General features: G+C 43.7%; 1 protein-coding gene across 20 annotated transcripts in view; it reads left to right on the top strand.

The window, feature by feature from the left end:
• Positions 1-20,711, top strand: part of EPS8 (EGFR pathway substrate 8, signaling adaptor) — an 861,544-nt gene that overhangs the window by 474,904 nt on the left and 365,929 nt on the right. For all 20 annotated transcript variants that reach the window (XM_085652654.1, XM_085652642.1, XM_085652660.1 and 17 more), the window contains one exon: positions 16,196-16,257. In XM_085652654.1, the coding sequence (XP_085508780.1) occupies positions 16,196-16,257 (62 nt within the window). The remainder of the gene's footprint in view (positions 1-16,195; positions 16,258-20,711) is intronic.

The following is a 20,711-nucleotide window of genomic DNA, read 5'->3' as shown; positions in this document are numbered from 1 at the left end:
TTTGCAGGGGCAGGAAGTAGGGAAATAAGCCTAACATTTTTGAGAAGGCCAGGATCCAAAGAAGGCTTCTTAAGGAGAGGCTTTACAATAGCCCTCTTCCAAACAGAAGGAAAAGAACCCTGAACTATGGCCCTATTCATAACTTCCAGCATAAGAGGAAGAATGCTATTTCTGCATTCCTTCAATATTTTTAGCGGTAGCGGGTCCATAGGGGAGGAAGATTTAGTCCTATCAAGTAGGAGATTCAATCCTTCCAAAGACAAAGAGGGAAATTGCCTAAATAATTTGGAAGGTCCTTCACCCAAAGTTTCCAAGCCAGCTAAAACAGAAGGAATGTCCTTATCCAAAGAGTGGCATTGGATTTCTAAGGCAGTATGGATATCCGAGATTTTACTGTAGAAGAAGTCAGATGTTATTACATAGAACCTGTGAGCTGACTACCGGATCGGGGAGCTGAAGAGAGCAGAGTGAGTCAGCGATCTTAAAAAGTTCTCCAGATGAGGTTAGGGAACCTGTAAGACTGGAGAAGTACTTCTTCTTTTCCTCCACAACTCTCAATTTATAGTCCCGTAGCGCAGTTTTATGCGCCTCGCGATCTTTCGGGTCCCAGGACTTCCTCCAACATCTCTCGCTACTCCTACATCTCTGCCTGAGATGTCTCAGATGTTCTGAAAACCAAGGTGCTGTGGGTTTCTGTCTAGCTACATATCGAAAGGAGGCGGGGGCAAGCTTTTCCACTACGTTAATAGTAGCGTCCATAAGTTCTTGAGCTGCCTCATCCGCATCCTTAAAGGAAAAAGATTCGGAAATCCGGATATTAGAAACAATAGTATCCTCAGTGATGTTTCTAAAGTTTCTCCTAGGAATAAATGGAGTATCGATACGATTAGCTGAGGACTGAGTGGGGAGAGCAAGTTCGAATGGTACTGCAAAATGATCTGTCCAAGTCAAAGGCAGAGGCAGACCGACAGATATCCTAGGATCACTGGAAAATATTCCATCAAGAATATGGCCTGCAATATGTGTTGGACTATTCACCAACTGAACGAGATCACACGCTCCAAGTGACTCGATTAGTGTCAGGGTATCCTTTGAGTTAGTTTCATCGAGATGGAAATTGAAATCCCCCAAGATGGAAAGATCTGATTTTCCAAAATAAGCTTCTAGGATTCTGATGAGATCTGATGGAAAACTAGCCCTAGGGCCGGGTGGCCTATAGATAAGTATCCCAGTAAAAGAGACAGAGGGAGTACAAAGAATGCAAAAATAAAATGCCTCAAAACAGTCTCCAGGCATTGATAGAGATTTGATAGTGCAAGAGAGAGAGGATTTAAACAAAACAGCTATTCCTCCACCTCTACGCAGAGCTCTATCCTGCCTATGGAGAGAATAGCCCTCAGGGATGGCCAAAAGTAAATCATGTCCGGAGGAATCCGAAGCCCAGGTCTACGTGATAAAGACCCAATCGGGCTGTCTATCTTCCACAAATTCGTGGAAGTCAATATTATGTTTAATCAACGATCGAGAGTTGATTAAAAAGCCGTTTTTAGGCCGCAAAGCGGAGAGGCGCCCTGGGCGCGGATGAGATCTAATAGCACTAGGAGCAGGGCACGGAAAGGGAACCCTACATGTCATGCATCGCTGGGAGTATAAGATACCTTCAGTAGAGAAATGATGAGAACATCGCTGCACAGGTGGTCTGTATGTAAAAAGTTCCAACTGGGAGTATTGCCGAAGTACTCCCTGCAGAGGAAAGGAAGTTCTCACCGGGTCACGTCCGTCCTGCAGCGCGTCCTCCGCGCGGACGGGCACAGACGGGCTGAACTCAGGCGTAACTCCGGCTGAAATCCGGCAATTCCGCTGCGCGATGACGCTGCGCGTGGGCATGGCTGCTATTTATGCTGGTCGCGCCTCCTAAATGAGGACTAGACCACGGAGTATCTCCCCCCTCACCCAATATGGCCGCCAATCGAGACAGTGGCGAGGGACCCGCGAAATGCGGTGCATTCAAATTACCGTGCAAGTTAGGAGGACAGCAGGCAGGTATGCGTGGCCGGCAGGGTTTAAAAACAGGGGAAAAATGGTTTTAACAGAAATTAACCAAAATGACAAAACGGGAAAATGTTTAAAATCAGCAAGAGCTGGCCAATAAGCAGAGCACAGCAAAGAAATGCGCAAGGCTGAATAGGAGCTCGCGAGTGGTTTGCCTGCTATTTATGCTGGTCGCGCCTCCTAAATGAGGACTAGACCACGGAGTATCTCCCCCCTCACCCAATATGGCCGCCAATCGAGACAGTGGCGAGGGACCCGCGAAATGCGGTGCATTCAAATTACCGTGCAAGTTAGGAGGACAGCAGGCAGGTATGCGTGGCCGGCAGGGTTTAAAAACAGGGGAAAAATGGTTTTAACAGAAATTAACCAAAATGACAAAACGGGAAAATGTTTAAAATCAGCAAGAGCTGGCCAATAAGCAGAGCACTGCAAAGAAATGCGCAAGGCTGAATAGGAGCTCGCGAGTGGTTTGCCTGCTATTTATGCTGGTCGCGCCTCCTAAATGAGGACTAGACCACGGAGTATCTCCCCCCTCACCCAATATGGCCGCCAATCGAGACAGTGGCGAGGGACCCGCGAAATGCGGTGCATTCAAATTACCGTGCAAGTTAGGAGGACAGCAGGCAGGTATGCGTGGCCGGCAGGGTTTAAAAACATGGGAAAATGGTTTTAACAGAAATTAACCAAAATGACAAAACGGGAAAATGTTTAAAATCAGCAAGAGCTGGCCAATAAGCAGAGCACTGCAAAGAAATGCGCAAGACTGGTTGCTTGAACATTTGTTCAGCCTGCCATTGCAGACCGGTGTGCCCACTTGCATCTATAGTGTTTCTAAACGTGTCCAGCCTGCCATTGCAGGTCTGTGTGTCCAACTGCGCTTCAGCTCAGGCTGGGCTATCTAAATCACTAGCCATTATGAGAGGACCTTTCACTACCACTAGAGCACCCGAGGGTAAGTCTTAAGGGAGGAAGTGAGTGGTAGGTGAAAGGCCAGACTGGTACACCTTTGTGTTCCCTGCCCAATTAGTGAGGAATACCCATGTGTGTTTTCACTTCCTATGAGGTTTGCTCTTCTCATAGGCTAACATGGGGAAATGGTTGAAATTACTTCAGGCTGCAATAGTGGATTGCAGTGCAGCAGCCTCATTGTGTTTCCTATCATTGGATTCACAATGACAAACCCTTTCCGTGGTGAAGGTGGTTTCGTCTTTACTAGCTTCGAAATGTCTCTCCTAGAAAGTGGGCATTTCTCTGCTCTAAAAATGAATGTGTGCCTTTTCGCTGGAGGCTGTGGGAGCACATCTGTGCATTCCCCAGCGACCGCTATAAAACATGGGGTATTCAACTCAAACAAAAAACCTGCCATTTGAGGGCCTGGCTGGATAGACTTGAGGAAGAGGTTTTGGCACTTGGCCTCTGGGAGCTAGATCAAGATCTGCATTCCACAGGCCCATGGCAGACAGGACTGAAATGTAGGGGTGACATCTATGGTTCAAAGTGAAACCCTCTTAACCACCCCCACTTCAAAGGTGCACTACAATATAACTATTGGTGTACATTTCCAGAGGATTATTGTCATTGAAAGGGGCTGCGCGCCCTTCCTGAATAATGGTTGGCCTGGGCTGACAACCTGCTGCTGTGTGGCACCCTGAAGTCAATCAATCAATCTAGTAGTACATGTAAAGCACAGCTTATCACCCAGGAGGGTATCCAGGTGCTTGCTGTGGGTCTGAGTACTTTCTCTCCAGGCGTTTTCAGTGATTTGGAGGTTGATAGCCTTCTCCAGGACTTTGGCGGGGAAAGGGAGAAGTGAGATGGGATGGTAGTTCAGGCCATCACTGGGGTCTGCCGAGGGTTTCTGGAGGAAGGGTCTGACCTCTGCATGTTTCCAGGCATCAGGAAAGGTGGTGGTGTTTATCGAGGCATTGAGGATGGTGGTGAGTTTGTGAGTGATTTTGTCCCTTCTGAAGTTGAAAAGTTGATGAGGGTAGGGGTCAGTGGGTGATCCAGAGTGGATGGAGTTCATAAGTGGTTGTGTTCGGTGTGCTGAGCTGTTCCATGCAGTGAGCAGGTGGTCGGCGGTGATGGTCGGCTGATGAGGTTGGAGGGTTGGGGATCCAAGTTTTTGTAATGGTAGCTGTCTTGTTGTGGAAGTTGACAGCGAGGGCCTTGCAGAGTTCCTATGAGGAGTGTATAGAGTTTTCTGTGGTGGACGGGCAAGTGAAGTGTCCCTTGGCATGGTTGGATCTGGTTTCAATCCAGTGGATCAGGGCTTCCTTGCTTGCGGCTTCGATCTGGCAGTGGTAGTTGTTGAGGGCTGATTTGAAATTGGCTCAATCGGTATGGCTCCTGCTGGTGCCCCATCTTCTTTTTAGTTGTTTGCACCTGCATTTAGACGGGATGAGTTCCGGGAAGGGTCTGTGCGTTTTGGCAGGTTTGTTTGGCGACTCGGTTGGTGGGGCTGGTGAGCCAGTCATTGAAATTCTGTACTAGTTGATCGATGTTGGTGGTGTCTTTGGCCTGTGAGGTGCTGAGGACATCTATTCATTGTTGCTGAATGACTTTGGACTAGCTGTGGAAGGGGGTGGTGTGGAGTTTGGGGTGGTGTGGGCAGGTCTGGTGTTGGTGAAGTTTGCGATGGAGTGGTCCGACCAGGTGAGTCCCGAGGTTTGGCTGTATCTGATTCTGTAGCTAAACTTAAAAATGGGTTCCAGCATGTGTCCTGCTTTGTGCGTGTGGTCAGTGACCAGCTGCTTTTGTCCGTTGTTGTCCAATATTTCCAGGAGGTCAATGGAGTTGTTGTCAATTGGGTAGTGTAGGTTGAAGTTGTTGGCTTCCATGAAGACGTAGTGTTCAGATTCAATGGCAAGCAGGGTGATGAATTCCATAATGGTGTCACTGAGGCCGGTTGGTGGTCCTTATGGTCTCTATGTGGGGATGTCTCTGATGGTAGTGTGATCATTGGTGCGGAGCTGGGAATTCATGTATTCCTTGATAGGCGTAGTATCGTCATCGGAGATGATGCAGGTGATTGATTCCTTGTGAACAATGGCGATGCGGCCTTACTGTCTGGTGGTGCGGTCACTGTGTTTCTTGTAATTGTAAAACATTTGTAAAGCGTATGGTTACCAAAGGCATCCCAGCGCTAGAGGCCAAAGTTCATGAACTACATATCAGTTTATGGAAACAGGAAGGTTTTTATACGTTTCCGAAAGACCAGATGGTTGGTTGCACACCGAATGTCAAGGGGGAGGGCGTTCCATAGCCTTGCTGTGTTGTATGAGAAGAGGCGACCCCCTGTGCGTACTTTCCTAATTCTAGGTACAACTTCCAACTGTTTATTGCCTGATCACAGGATTCTCGCAGGATGGTAAAAGGAAATGAGGGAACGTATGATAGGTGGACCTGAACCTGACAATACCTTATGTGAAATGCAGAGAGCCTTAAACTGCACTCTCTGCTGAATAGGTAGCCAGTGAAGGGTGGCCAGGGCAGCCCCTGCTGACTGTCGGTTGGGAATGTTCAGGAGTTGTCGTGCTGCACAGTTCTGGACAATTTGCAATGTCTTGACCGTGGAGCAAGGTGCTCCTAGGTAAAGGGCATTGGCATAGTCGAGCCTGGAAAGAATGAGGGACTGAACCACCACTTTCCTTGCAGAGAAAGGGAGGAGAGGAATGATTTTCCGTGTCATCCTCATCAGCCCAAAGCAGCTACCAGCAACTTTCCTTGCTTGTTCCCCAAAATCAAAGTTACGATCCAACCAAACCCCCAAACTTTTGATATAATCTCTCAAAGGTGGGGTCGAAAGCATAGTAGTGCCTTATGCTACCTCTTGAGACATTGCTGAACTGGCCCCTGTGTGTGTGACCGGAATTGGCTGATGCGACCCATATCAATTCACACCGGGCATTGTTCCTCATTTCCAGGGATGTACGGAATTTGTAACCCTTCATTGTGTGACCAGAAGGGTCTGGTGCAACCCGGATCAACATGCACCAGACGTTGTCCCCGGATGGTCTGGATGTGACTCTTATCGACGTGTACCTGACTGGGTGCTTCCTTGTTCCAAGAGGCTCCCCTGTTGCATTCCCCATTCATCAATTATTCAATTTCTGGTCCTCAGCACTGCAGACCAACTGCCCTCTCCTCACCTGGCCCCCGACTACATCGGGTTTCCAGGTTGTATTGCCCGGCTTGGGTAGTGAGAGTGACTGACTGGGTTGTAGGAACATTTCTGAGAGCGATCGTAAGTGGGACAAGAGACTGCGTGACCCCTCCAGTGCTTCGTAGACATTAGCTGGTGCCGGCAGGCCCTTGTGGAACCCTTTTGAGTGACCAACTATTGCCTTCAATCTGCTTCTGCTCCGCATCCTATGGGTAAACTTCCTGAGTGGGTGCCATGCCCCCTTTTGACAACTGCCTCCTAATTAGTCCTGCTACCTAAACCCCCACCTGCTTCCCTGGGGTCCTCTGTAAGTGTGAATTCTTCCGCGTGCAGCCTAGTATACGGGGGGGCTGGTTATCTTCCATCTGTGGGCTTAGGACAGTCTGGATGAGCTGAAGGGAGGCCATAGGGTCTGCAGTGTGCTATCAGTTGACCTGCTGGGTATCATTTGCACCACATTGCAGTACTGAGTGCATATGTGTGTGAGCGCGTCCCCTAAGGATTTGCATGATATCCTTCGCACTGCTTATAGAGCGAAGAGTGTGTGTAAGTCAGTCAGTGTGTCAGTCAGTTGGTGGACTGCCTGTGATTCACAACACTGGCTGGTGGTGTTGCCTTAGATGTTGATTTTTTGCCAGAAGAACACTATGGTTAACATTGGATTTACCCATGCGGCCTCGGCCCACGGTGCTGCTAAAAAAGTGTTATAATTGCTTGTGTATGTACATATATCTGATATCATTGTGACCCGAGTTGCACCCTATTACTGTGTGGTATTGAATAACAAGAATTGCTGGGGTGGGCCTAGGGTTGACAACCTGTTGCACCACATTAGGGTGCTGGGGAGGGGGGTTAGAAAAGGATCTGTCCCAAATGTACATATTATTGAAGTCATTTTAACCCGGTTGGGCCTAGTGCTCTTAGTAATATTTCCATGTGTGATGTATGCCCCGAAATAAATTATGTTTATGTTGTGTTGATTATTGTGTGTGTTGAATACAAACATTATTTACATACATCATGTGTGATGTCCCTTTTGTGACGCTCACTGTATTTATCGTGAGCAAGTGCTGTGCCAATGCTTTTCATATTGTCTCTGTGATGAGCATGACTGCTGAGTTCCAAGCTATCCAAGGGTGAGCACAGCTCATACTGTGTATGTAATCACCTGCCCCTGACGGGAGTGGTAAGTTCTGCCTGGCTGGGGCATTGCCTCAGCCAACCAAAAGTGACCGTTCCAACAATTACCTTTTGCAGGCGCCATGCACAATCAAAAATGTTTACTGGAAGATTCTCTACCAGTTTAACTTTTGTTGAGTTATATTTTATGAACAATGCATTGCTCTGTAGAGACAGAATTCTTTGCCAGGTATATCTTATGCTGAACAGTTTTGCAGTGTTAAATAGGGATATACGCATCATAGATTATGGTAAAACTGATGATTTTCACACAAGTGTGATAAAACATTGCAACCTTTGTATTTTTTTCCATTTAATTTTGTCAAGGTTGCAGAAAAAAAGTTTTGCACATTCATACGCTTCTAGTTTTACAACAGTGTTTAAGTCATGGATGCAATGAATAGATGAGAGGAGTGTTTACGTTTTATTATTGCAGCAATGTAGTAGATTTTCTGCATAATGCATGGCATTTGTATCTCCTTTAAAACTAAAGTAGATGTCATAAATAGAAACCAGATAATGTATTTTTCCATATTTATCAATAAGATAGAGCTACAGAACTCTTACCTTCATAAGTGTTTTTTGTCCTTCCATATGTGTTGGACCCTGAACTTTCAGTTGGTAGATTAAAGCATATGGAACAGATCTTTGAAAGGTATAAGGGTTTTAAAAGTAATTGGAACAAGTTGTGATCTATCCCTTGACAAGCTGGACTCCTGGGACACTAATGAGGGGGCAGCTCCTGATTTGCAGGAAGGGGTATCATTAATTAGGTATTTTTTTCGAGACACCCAGAGTGTTCAAAATGGGGCTCTCTAGTTGGCAGTGGCTTGCTCCCTGTCTAAGTAGGGACCCTTATTCTAGTCAGGGTAAGCGAGTTACACACCCAAGATAACCCTGCTCACCCCCTTGGTAGCTTGGCACAAGCAGTCAGGTTTATCTCTGAGGCGATGTGTAAAGCATTTGTACATAAACACTCTGTAACCCAGTAAAAACACTACAAAAGGACACCACACCAGATTAGAAAAATAACCAATATTTATCTTAATAAAGCAAGACCAAAACGAGAAAAACAAAAACATACACAAGCAACATATCACTTTTAAAATGTTCAAAATAGGGGGAGGTGAGGCGCTGGAATAGCAAAGCGATGTGTCGGTTCCTTACTCCCAGGCGAGATGAAGCGTCGGTTTCTTACTGCAGCACAGGGGAGGTGATGCGTTGGTTCCTTACTGTCGAGGGTGATGCCTCAATCTCTAGGCACACACCGCCTCGGTTTCTTACTGTGGGGCAATGTCGATGAAGAACTTGGTGCGATGTGTCAAAAATCCAGACACGCTGGGTCAATACGGCAGTGATTAAACAGGCGCTGCGTTGATTTTCAAGCCACGAAGCAGGTAATGCGTCTGAGTTGGATCGTGTGGCTCCAACGTTGGAGACACAGTGCTTGGGCTGTTGCAATCTTTCGGCGACTCAGAAGACACTGCATCGAATCTTCGTCTCTGCTCCGTGGCAATGCGTTTGTTTTTCAACTGCATGCCGTTCCTGCAGTGGGAAAAGCAGGCACTGAAGGTCGATGCTTGGATTTTCTTCAGTCCTTTAGAGCAAAGTCACCTCCAAGGCCCAGAACTGGAATAGGCACCCCTTGGCAGATCAGAACTGCCAGCGGAGGAGTTTAGGGACTGTGGATGAAGATTTTGATGGCACAGAGACTTCTTAACAGGAGGCAAGTGTACACAAGTTCTGGGAGAACCTTGGCAAGTAGGATACCGAAAGCTATGTCCAGTCCTTTTACTGCCCAAGACAGAAGCAGCAAGCAGTAGGCCAGCACAACTCAGCAACAATCAGAGTGGCAATTCACCTACTACAGCTTCTCCAGATCGTCTTCTTGGCCAAATCGCCTCTTAGTCCAGAAGCATTCTGAAGTTATGTTGTCACAGCTCCAGTCCTAATGCCAGTTTCTGCCTTTGAAGTGGGCAGACTTCAAAGGAAAGTCTTTGTAGTGCACAATAAGCCACCTTTCCCTGAGCTGGCACCAGCCACACTACACGGAGGTCGAGACAGCTTTGTGTGAGGACAGGCACAGCCCTACACAGGCGTCAGTGACAACGTCTCCCACCACTCTAGCTCAGGAAGATCTATTAGCTTGGTGATGGGCCATCAGGATATGCAGAGTTAAGAACAATGGTTCAAGGATGGCCCAAAAGGGTCCAATAGAAAAGGTGACCCAGGCAGGGTCACTTGTTTTTTAAGATAAGTGAAAAAAATTCCGTAGGGAGCAGGGGACAAAGTACGTAAAGGGTCATGTAGGTCCAAAGATAGCAGGTATTTATTTAAACAAAGTCAATTTTAGAATGCTCACAAAATAAGAAAAGCGTGGTGTGAAATAGTGATAGTAGTTTTAAAAAGACATCGCATTGACAACAATATAGTAGTTGAATTCCATAATTGATCTTTACAAGTTATAAGGAATTCATGTTGTGGGGTGGTCGACGGCGTTTCGAACCCAATTATTGGGGTTCATCTTCAGGACAGTGGTGAGCATGTATTTTGAAGTTAAACTGCCCGTAAAGTTCCTAGAGACTCAAGTGGGAGGCAGGGGCTTCAAAGGTTAATTATTTGAAAACAAGCAGCTTGGCAGTACATAGATCCGCCTGGAGAATGTAATTTTCTTTAGAGGGGCGACAGGGCAGTGAATGGGAGCCTGTCGCCCCTCTAAAGAAAATTACATTCTCCAGGCGGATCTATGTACTGCCAAGCTGCTTGTTTTCAAATAATTAACCTTTGAAGCCCCTGCCTCCCACTTTGGAGTCTCTAGGAACTTTACGGGCAGTTTAACTTCAAAATACATGCTCACCACTGTCCTGAAGATGAACCCCAATAATTGGGTTCGAAACGCCGTCGACCACCCCACAACATGAATTCCTTATAACTTGTAAAGATCAATTATGGAATTCAACTACTATATTGTTGTCAATGCGATGTCTTTTTAAAACTACTATCACTATTTCACACCACGCTTTTCTTATTTTGTGAGCATTCTAAAATTGACTTTGTTTAAATAAATACCTGCTATCTTTTGACCTACATGACCCTTTACGTACTTTGTCTCCTGCTCCCTACGGAATTGATTTCACTTATCTTAAAAAACAAGTGACCCTGCCTGGGTCACCTTTTCTATTGGACCCTTTTGGGCCATCCTTGAACCATTGTTCTTAACTCTTCATTATCACCCCAGGTTCACGTATCGGGGTACCCTTGTCTCCTAAAACCTCATCAGGATATGCAGGGCACACCCCTGTTCCCTTTGTGTGACTGTCTAGAGTGAATACACAAACAGCCCAACTGTCAGTCTAAATCAGATGTGGATTCCACAGGCAGGCAGAGGCACAGAATGGCCCAGCAAGAAAATGCCCACTTTCTAAAAGGGGCATTTTCAAACACGCAATTTAAAAGCCGACTTCACCAAAAGATGTATTATTAAATTGTTAGTTCAGGGACACCAAACTCCAAATATCTATCTCTTCCCAATTGGAAGTTACACTTGTAAGATGTTACATGGCAGCTCTAATAATAACCTATGGGAAAGATAGTCCTTGCAACAGTGTTAAATGACAGTATTTCACTATCAGGACATGTAAAGTACATTAGTATATGTCCTACCCTTCACATACACTGCACCCGGCCCATGGGTCTACCTTAGGCCCAACATAGGGTTGCCTTACATGTAGTAAACGGCAAGGTTTGGGCCTGGCAAGCAGGTCCAACACAGATATTCCTAGAACGTCATCTACATACCATTCTCTGAAAGTTCAGAGATGACACAAGCTGCTGGAAGACCCTCCCGCTTTCCATGCCAGCCAGGGTAGCCATATTCAAAATGATAGTTCTTCCAAAGCTTATATATGCATAACAGAATACTCCATAAAGCGATCCAGATGGTTTCTGCCAGTCACTGGAGGGAGAGCTCTGTCGGTTGCTACGAATAATGGTGCACCGAGTATAGCTCTCTACAAGTATGTGCAGGGGATTTGATGGGGGCACATCCCTTACAGACATGAGGAAGTATTACTGGGCTGCTCAGCTAGTGATGGTTAATGGTTGGGCTTATGCTCCTTGGATCAGGCACGAAAGACGTTGGATGGGCAGTCGAGTGTACTTAGCTGCCATATATGGCAAAAGCTGTCGACAGAACTAGCCGTCATACATTACAGTGGTCCTGCAGATATAGAATGGCATGCTTAAAATGCTCAGATGGATGGCAACTATGCCAAGGGAAATCCCACTCTAGGATTCTCCATGGCTATGCAAAACAAACCCATTTTGAAGGGCTAACACTAAGGATCTTCATTACATTGATTTGGTCTCTAGACCAATTTTGTCATGTTTCAGGTGCAAACAAAGGTGAATCCATTGTCACGCTTGTGGTATATTTGTTGTAACACATTCTATTATTATACATTAATGCACACAATTATGCATATTGACTAGAATATTGGTCTTGATGAAAGCCTAAGACACCTATTAAGGATGACCAAGCATGCTGAAACATGTTAACCCTGTATTCGCATTGGTGCTGAAGACTCCCTTACTTACTTTAATCTTATCCCCTGGGGAAATTAATGAAGATGGTCTTAGGTCTACCAGGAGGTAGGTTTAAGCTCACTGTGCTCTCTGCTCCTCACTCATACAATTGTTCACGTAGGGATTCTCAATCTGAAGACCTACTTCCCTGCAGGGAAGTTGTAGCCCAGAGCTAATAACTCCATCCCCACAGTAGTGCTCCCAGGTGCTTGGAAACATGCAATGGCCAACACACTGCTAAAGAAACTTTCGGCATACCCCACACTACTAGCAAAGTATCGCCATATCTCCCTTCTACCATACCCCCCTTCTACCATGCCCAGTCAAAGTTATGGAAAAAGCCATCAACAAACTACTTGCTTATTACCTCAACACACACCAAATCCTACATAAAACGCAATCAGGTTTCTGGCCAAACCGCAGCACCGAGACAGCCCTCATTGCAGCAACAAACAGTCAGGTTAATTCTGTAGTGGAAAAACAATGGTCGTCTGACTATTCGATCTATCAACGGGCTTCAAAACAAGTCTTCCTCTCCTCCCTGATCAAACGACTCCATGAAAAAGGCACCCAAGTACCCAACATCAACTGGACCTGCTCTTTCCTCACATGTAAAACTTAAAGTATCAGCCTGCCACCTTGCACGTCGGAAGCCAAGAAACTGTATTTGCAGTCCCCTAAGTATCCTCCCTCAATCTGACCCTAGTTACCATCTGCATGACCCCTCTGGCTGACTTCATTGGTTCACACGGCAACAGCATACTTTACTGAGCAGATAACACCCAACCGATACTCTCCTTGTCAGACAAGACCCTACAATTAAAGTTATGACCTCATGAGCCACTGCATTAGATCCAACTGCCTCAAACGCAACACAGACAAAACTGAAGGGATGGCCTTCGGAAGAAATGTCTCTGCTTGGGGCTCTACTTGGCGGCCATTAGACCTCGGCCCAACACCTACCCCCCCATCACCCACCTCAGAAATGTGGGAATTGTTCTGGTTGACAAGCTAAATATGACAACCCAGGTGAACTCTGTGACCTCCACTTGATCTACACCCTGAGGATGTTGGGAAAGATTTTTAAATGGCTACCAAAGAGCACTAGGAAAACGGGCCACACAGGCTCTGATTGGTAGAAAAATTGTCTCTCTTCACTCTATGCAGGAATCGCCAAGAAGCTCCTGAAAATACTCCAAACCATCCAAAATGCAGCAGCAAGACTCATCCTCACTACACAGACATCACCCCACATATCAGAGAGCTTCACTGGCACCCCATATTCACACACTCTCTGTTCAAGCTACTCACACATACATACAAAAGCACTACACAGCACTGATCTAGCCTACCTCAACAGCCAGGCACCTCTGCTTAGCTGGACTCTCACTAGCACACGTACCCTGCATCCACAGAACCAAAGCTGCAGGCTGTGCATTCCCCTACAACCCCCCCCCCCCCCCCCATCCGCCCCAATGCAACGACCTTCAACATCTCATCGCTTCGGGAGTTCTGCAAGATGCTAAAGAACTGGCTCTTCGAATAATCTGACCAGGGTGACAGCTGCAGGTTCTCCCTTCTGTCTGAGAAACAGAACTGCTTCAATACTCTGATTCAAAGATATACGACTGCATATGAAAAATAATGAATGCCTTATGCCATATAAGGTGTGAAGTCTGGAAATGGAAAACAAAAGGTTTTATTTAAAAAAAAAAAGTGCTTACCCTCAACGAGCATGCATGAAGTTCATTTCCATAATCCTATAGGATGAAATTACTGAAAGCTTCTGAAGTCATAAAGTGGTAAAGGTTCAATGCAAAAGCCCACTTCAGCCACAGTGGAACCTTTTACATAGGCTCTTATCCATATTACACACTTTATAGGATGCACTATAGCACTCTGCCAGACTTTAGACTATAACGACTCAGCTTGCCACCACATTTATTATGGGTTTCTCACCCTGGAGATGCTTTGATAATCATTTCATATCTCATTATGTAGTTCAACTTAGGTGTTCCAGCAAGCTCTTTGTGTAGATATCCTACCGCATCTACAGCACAAGGACAATGAGAGAAACACAGAGATGTAATTCTATTATCATAGGAATTAGCAGGAGGTAATGTTCTTCATGGCCAATCCCTAATTTTTGGTTCCTTGCAGAGTGAGCTCTGCTATTGGTACGAGCCTCCATGTACATTTTCTCTTCCAAATTCTCATGCCATAGATACTAATCTACATTAAAGCTTTCATTTAACTTAAGTAACTCTTTCAAATCACTCCATCAACAAACAGTCTGTTGTCAGAGGAGAACAAAATAAAATGCGGCAATCTACATGAGTGTAATGGTCTTTGCCTAATGCACTGATCATTCTCCTCAGTTCAGCATAGGCAGATGACCTGTTTATACAGGTAGTTCACAATTCAGTTTCTGTGCTAAAGCACTATGTAACATACTCCTGTTCTTTTCTGCTGGCTAGTCTATTAAAATACTGTCTTCAGTGAACAGGAGTCAAGTCTCACTAGTCGACAATGCCTTACTAATTGGCTGATAAAAACATAGTGAGCATCTTTCCTCACCTTGTGCCACTACCAAAATAATTTAAACATCAAACAAAGACTTATGACTTCTGAACATGATATTCCCATGCTTCGTGTGCCGTTTATCGTAGCCTGCTCCATTTGACCTGTCCACGAGCAAGAGCACTGATCTGCATCAGGATTTATTAACCAAACTTTTGATCCTGGTATTTGGAGCTTTAAGGGCTGTACACTCTAATGCTTTGGGCTCTCTTTTAACCTGCTATATTCCACGCAGGTGTCTTCGCTCCTCTGAGATGAATATCTTAGTGGTTCCCCGTTTTAAGAAAGTCAGATGGGGCAGTAGGGCCTTTTCCAATGTGGCCCCTCGGTTATGGAATGCCCTCCCCTTAGAGATTAAGACACAACCTTCACTAATCCTCTTTAAAAAAGCACTTAAAACGTGGTATTTTACTAAAGCCTACCAGTAAGTAAGTCTATTTGACTCAACTAGCATTTTTTGGTTAGGCGCCTTGACGCCCATCGGGCTTAGTAGCGCGTTATAAGTCGGATTTCATTTCATTTCATTTCATTTCAGGTGTTGATAGAAGATAGATTTTCAATGCTACCAATTTTCATGTGTCAAACTAAAGCATGGTTGCAGAGCAACGCACTGTAATCATCCGAACATCCTCTTGTGCAATGCATATGTCATGAAAGGTGTTGGAAACTAAATATTATTGTGAGTTAGAGGTTCAGGCTATGATCTCCTTAGTTATCTTATTCAGAAAATGATGCCTTAAATTGACCAGCACTTATTGCCCATTTCAAACTTCTTTGATCCCGATTATTTCCATTAATTTAACAATTTGACTTGGAACATGATGAGTTAGTGTCCTTCACCTCAGCCCAGAGAATAATTTAAGCTGGGACATTTTACTTCCTACTAGTCTCTCTGTGTCCACTAACAGCCCTTTCAGATTCATTACAGTGCTACACAGTGTGAAGTGGTGGTGGGTCCCATGTTGTATGTCCGTATCAGTGGATTGCTCTCTGTGTTTGGAAACTTAGATTGTTTACTGCACCACTAAAGGAAATGAAAGCCACTGGGAAGCTCTACCTTAAGGCATCATTGGGCACTTCACCATAACCAAACACATCAGTGCTTCCCAGAAAGTCTTCTAGATAAATAGACTCCTTCCAGAGTGGATAACCAGTTCAGACATGCATTACTTGTCAATGTTTTTGTCTAAAACATCAGTTGAAAACTATAACTTTCTTCTGGGATGTTCTGCCTGGTAATCAGCGGTTTATAGTTGCGGATGGGATAGAACTTAATATAGACTAAGGAAAAGTTTCCTAAATATTAACACTGGGACTATTTATATTTTCTCATGTGACCACCACTCACGATTACTCTCAACTAAGACTATTCTACTAAGATCATTGCTGGAAAACAACTTACAGAAGGTGAGGGTCTGAGTAGTAGGAAAAGGTTAGCTACATTAAATACTATATGGCATGTGATACTGGCTGCTTGCTAGAATGCAAATAAAAACAGCTTTAGTAGACTGATTATAAGTGGTTCGCACAGTAATGACGTGTCTAGCTTAATCATGTGAGGAAGGTCTGAAATCAACAAATGTATGAGTTCTTATGTGAGTTACTGATGAGTTTTGTATTTATTATTCATTGCAGTGGCTTTGACAACTCCTCTGACAAGGATCATGGCTCCAAACCTAGTGCAAAAGCTCTTTATGGTAAGGTTTGTTTTATGAGCCTCTTGCCAAGCTAACTCTTGACCTATTTCTATAGCATTGTTCATTGGTGTTGTATTAATATCTTTCCTTTTTAGTTTGAATATTTGCTGAAAGTACTGCTATCCACCTGTGACTTTAAATTAATACAGTTCTGTATGTCATGATCTTCTGTGTTAAGTAACAATTCAATTACAGTGAAGGTAATCACGTAAGGACTCTTGTAATCTCGATTTCTAATTGGTAAGCCTAAATACCTGTAATCAAAGCTATGCTTTGTTTCTATTACAGTTGTTTAGATTGCATATCTTGGGTTTTATGGATGTATTGTGTGTATTTTAGAACAATTTAGTGAAATTGTTTACTTGGTTAGTTGAAAAAAGCGTTGAAACCTTCTCCACTACCATGTGTAGTACAACATAAAGTAATGAGTGTTAGCAAATGTACATCAATGATTCCAATGCAGATTATCTAAACCATTTAAACCTTTACAAGAGGGCTGCATGTAACAAGACAATCTTATTATGGTCAACACATTTCAGAGGCTACTATTACGGGGTAGGACATTCTCAAAATAAGCTCAGAAATCCTACTGTTTTTATCTACCTTGACAGCAAGTGTGTAAACATTTATTTGAGAGTTTTATATCGCATGTATATGACCTAAGGGTATCGGAGCACTGTACAATATACAATACAATTTACCCACCAACATTGGTAGATACAATAGTTGTTGATGTTTTCTAGATCATTCTGTACATTTTAAGAGCCTCTGAAACACATGACTCCACCTGTAGTTAGACTTTAAAATTACACCTGGTGGTTAATGTAATTAGAGGGAATATAGTTATGGTGGATGTATTTCTGCTTGATTTACGTTGTTTCTGACACTGCTTTTAAAGTTTCCTATGGTTGGGTTTGTATGTATCTCCGAAGGAACGGACTGCCTGATTCTGGGTGTGTTTCCAGTGAAGGAGTATGTGCATGACTTTTCTTTCTTGAAGCAAGGTGATTCCAATAGTAGTGTTTTGGAGCTATGTAGTTAGCATTTTCGTTATTGTTAGTTTGTTCGCGAGGTGTATTGCAGTTTTTCAGTGATGTGCTTTGTATGTTGCAGGCTATCTTAAAGATGCATCTTTGCTTCGATTGGGAGCCATTCTATACTAGATAGTGTGGGAGCGATGTGGTCATAGCATTGTTCCCCTGACATGAGTCTTGCAGCTTCAGTTAGGGTGGCCTTCATGGAGCCTAGATAAAGTGCTTAATTTGTTTTAAAAAAAGAAAAAAAGTGCCAGGGCGCTCGTCAGGAGGCCACTGCACCATACATTGCCCCTGTCTGCGCTGCCAATGATAGTAACAACACCACTACTAAATATCACACTCTTACAAGTGTGACATCATGTACTTTTCCAGGCCCACAAAGCTATAAGAATGGCTGGGTTTGCAGGTAATAGTCTTTTTTTAATATGTATACTGAATAATATTTAGCTGTGTGGTCATCTTGGACAGCGGCACAGGCGCTGTTTTTGACAATTAAGTCCCGGTACCACAAGTGCCGATTTTTACAAATAAGTGCGGGTAGCGCGCACCGGAAACCAGTAGCTCAACTTAAGCACTGGCTAGGTGGGATTTTGGTTTGCTGGTGAGTATCAGATTGACATAGTCTAGTTTAGAGATCACCTTAAGTAGTAAGACCCAAGATATCCATATGCACGTCTCGGTCAAAATGAGCTCCACTAATGTCCTATGGTGAAGATGCCCTTTTTCAACTTTAGCTTCTTTCATACTATTAGACATTGACCAGTAAGAGAATATACTTTTCTGCCAAGAGTAAATCTTGATGTTTCTTACGTAATTCCTGTCCACCAGAAGTTCAACCAGATATTGTATCCATCTCCCACTGTTAATCTGTTCCGTAACTCTTTTAACGTAACATTGCTCAGTCACTCAGTTACTTCTTTTCAAAAATATCTGGTGGTTACACTGCTATTGAGGAAAAATAGCTTAAAACCAGAAATTTGATACATTCATGACTCTTGCAGCTTCCTATATCCAGCCAATGGCAAAGAGGAAAACGTTGAACTTAACCAATCATAACATTTTATGGACTCCATTTGTTTTCTGAACCCTTTACAGATTGACATAGATGTAAAAGGCATATGTAACCGTCCTTCTGGACATGATTAAGAGGCTGAACTTTGACAAGGGCATTTTAAAGCGTTGTGGCTTTACTAGACTTTCCTGTATCTTTTGAAGTTGACCATCATCACGTTATCCTTGCTGTTAGGGAGCAAATAGCGTTAAGAACGCCACACAAAGGCAACATTATTTTTTGTAATCAATCTTTCACTTAGTAGTCATTCTACCTCTTCCTTGTTCGCCTCAGCATCTCTTCTACTCTTCCCCCACCAGTGTTTTCCTTGACTAATGGGCCGTAAATGTAGTATCCAGCAAGATTTTCCCACCAAGGGGCTACCTCTTTTAGCCACTATAAGCACTTCTATATACAAACCCACTTTTTCCTTATGTAGAAGTATTTCTTGTGAACCTTTGTAATATCAGCTTAAAAACGATAGGCAGACAGTATTTATTACGTCTATGCTCAGTAATAGAGCACATTACCATTGCCCATCAGCAGCATAGGCCGCAGTCAAAAAGAAGCAGACGGCCCGTTTGTTTTCTCTAAATGACTATAAATTACTTTCTGTCCATTAACCTTTATACTTGGTTCACTTTGGCATGGTTAGCAAAATGCTTGTCAAGGGTGGACTGTGCATCATTAAACGTACCTGAATTAATAAAGTAGAATGTCCATAACATCTTTGTTCAGCAGACTATCAATGATACTTTAAGACTCTTGATTTCATTACAAGATCGGAGGCTACCATTATGAATATAACTTTTAATGCAGTCCCAAGCAGCAGCATACATCATAAAGTAAAAGGGTTCCAGAATAGAACATTCAGAACAAATAAAAGGCATGAGCCCGTAACATTCTGCCTCTTTTATATGTAGCTCCAAGCAGATAAGTTCATTACATTTCTTATCTCTGTTGGCATGATTGTTATAACTGCTTATTTGATATTCCTTTGCAAAATACCTCATTTTACCAAAGTAATAAAGTAGAATGCCATTAACATCTTTGTTCAGCAGACTATCAATGGTACTTTAAGACTCTTGATTCTCAACGATAAGACTCGAGTGACTATTGTCTTAAGCATTGTCACTCGCATCATCTGCTGTAGGAACTAAATACTTTGCAATATTGGACTAAATATAGTGTTGGTCTTGGGATGCTAATAGAATGCTTGAGCATTTTCTCTCAAATATCTTAATTCCAGGTGTAACTACCATCTCAGGGCATCAAGAGACAGTTTTAGTTGTGTATATATATATATATATTCAATGAAAAAACCATAGGTTTCATACATGTTATAGTTAGCTGGACATTTTACTGATAAAAAACCAATGAAATTCCCCTGTTATAGTTAGTGCAGGCAACTATAACTCACGTGACCGCAATCCTCTGCTGATGCTACTACTGTATTTAGACACTTATTTGCCCATGTCTTCTTCCATTAAATTTTAGCTATACATATATTACAAATATTTTTTTTTCATAAAGACACATATGTCATCAGCAGAGGATTGCGGTCATGTGAGTTATAGTTGCCTGCACTAACTATAACAGGGGAATTTCATTGGTTTTTTATCAGTAAAATGTCCAGCTAACTATAACATGTGTGAAACCTATGGTTTTTTCATTGAATTTGCAAGGTTTTTAAAATGCTAATTCCTAACTATAACGTGTGTGAAACCTATGGTTTTTTTCAGTGAATTTGTACGGTTTTTTAAATGCTAAGTTAATTTACGCCATTCGTGGCGTGCGCGGCCACTTAACGCAGTTCGTTCCGTGCGCGCACGGTGCGCTTCGCGCACCGTGCGCGCACAGTGAGCACGCGGTGCGCTTCGCGCACCGCGCGCCCACTTTACGCAGTTAGTGCCGTGGATGGGCCATGTACGCACGATGCGCTTCGCGCACCGTGCGCTTCGCGCACCGTGCGCACATGGAGGACATATTATGCGCTTCGCTGTGAAAGGTAAGCTTTTACATTTTCTACAATGGTTGTATGCCATGCACAAATGGTGCCCTGCGGGCACAATTTGCACACGGGGTGGGGAGAGGGTGGATAATTTCTTTTTTTTTTTTTTTTTTTGTTTTTTTTTTTTTACCGTGCGCAATTGGCGATTTTTCGTAAAAAAAAAAAAAGAAATTTTTGAACTTGGGGGAACTGTGGGGACCCATTAATCAAGGCTAGGTGGTAAGGAGCTGTTAAAACAGTCCCTTTACATGTTTTTTGCCTTTGTTTTTCCTCTCCGCTTTAGAGTGCGAGAGAGAAAATGGCGGCCGCCGCTTCCTGGTTTCGACCGATTCGAATGTTTACTAAGATCTAACAG

The sequence above is a fragment of the Triturus cristatus genome, chromosome 4_1 (genome assembly GCF_964204655.1).
Source record: "Triturus cristatus chromosome 4_1, aTriCri1.1, whole genome shotgun sequence".
Lineage (NCBI taxonomy): Eukaryota > Metazoa > Chordata > Amphibia > Caudata > Salamandridae > Triturus > Triturus cristatus.
This window is presented reverse-complemented; position numbering and strand designations above follow the sequence as displayed.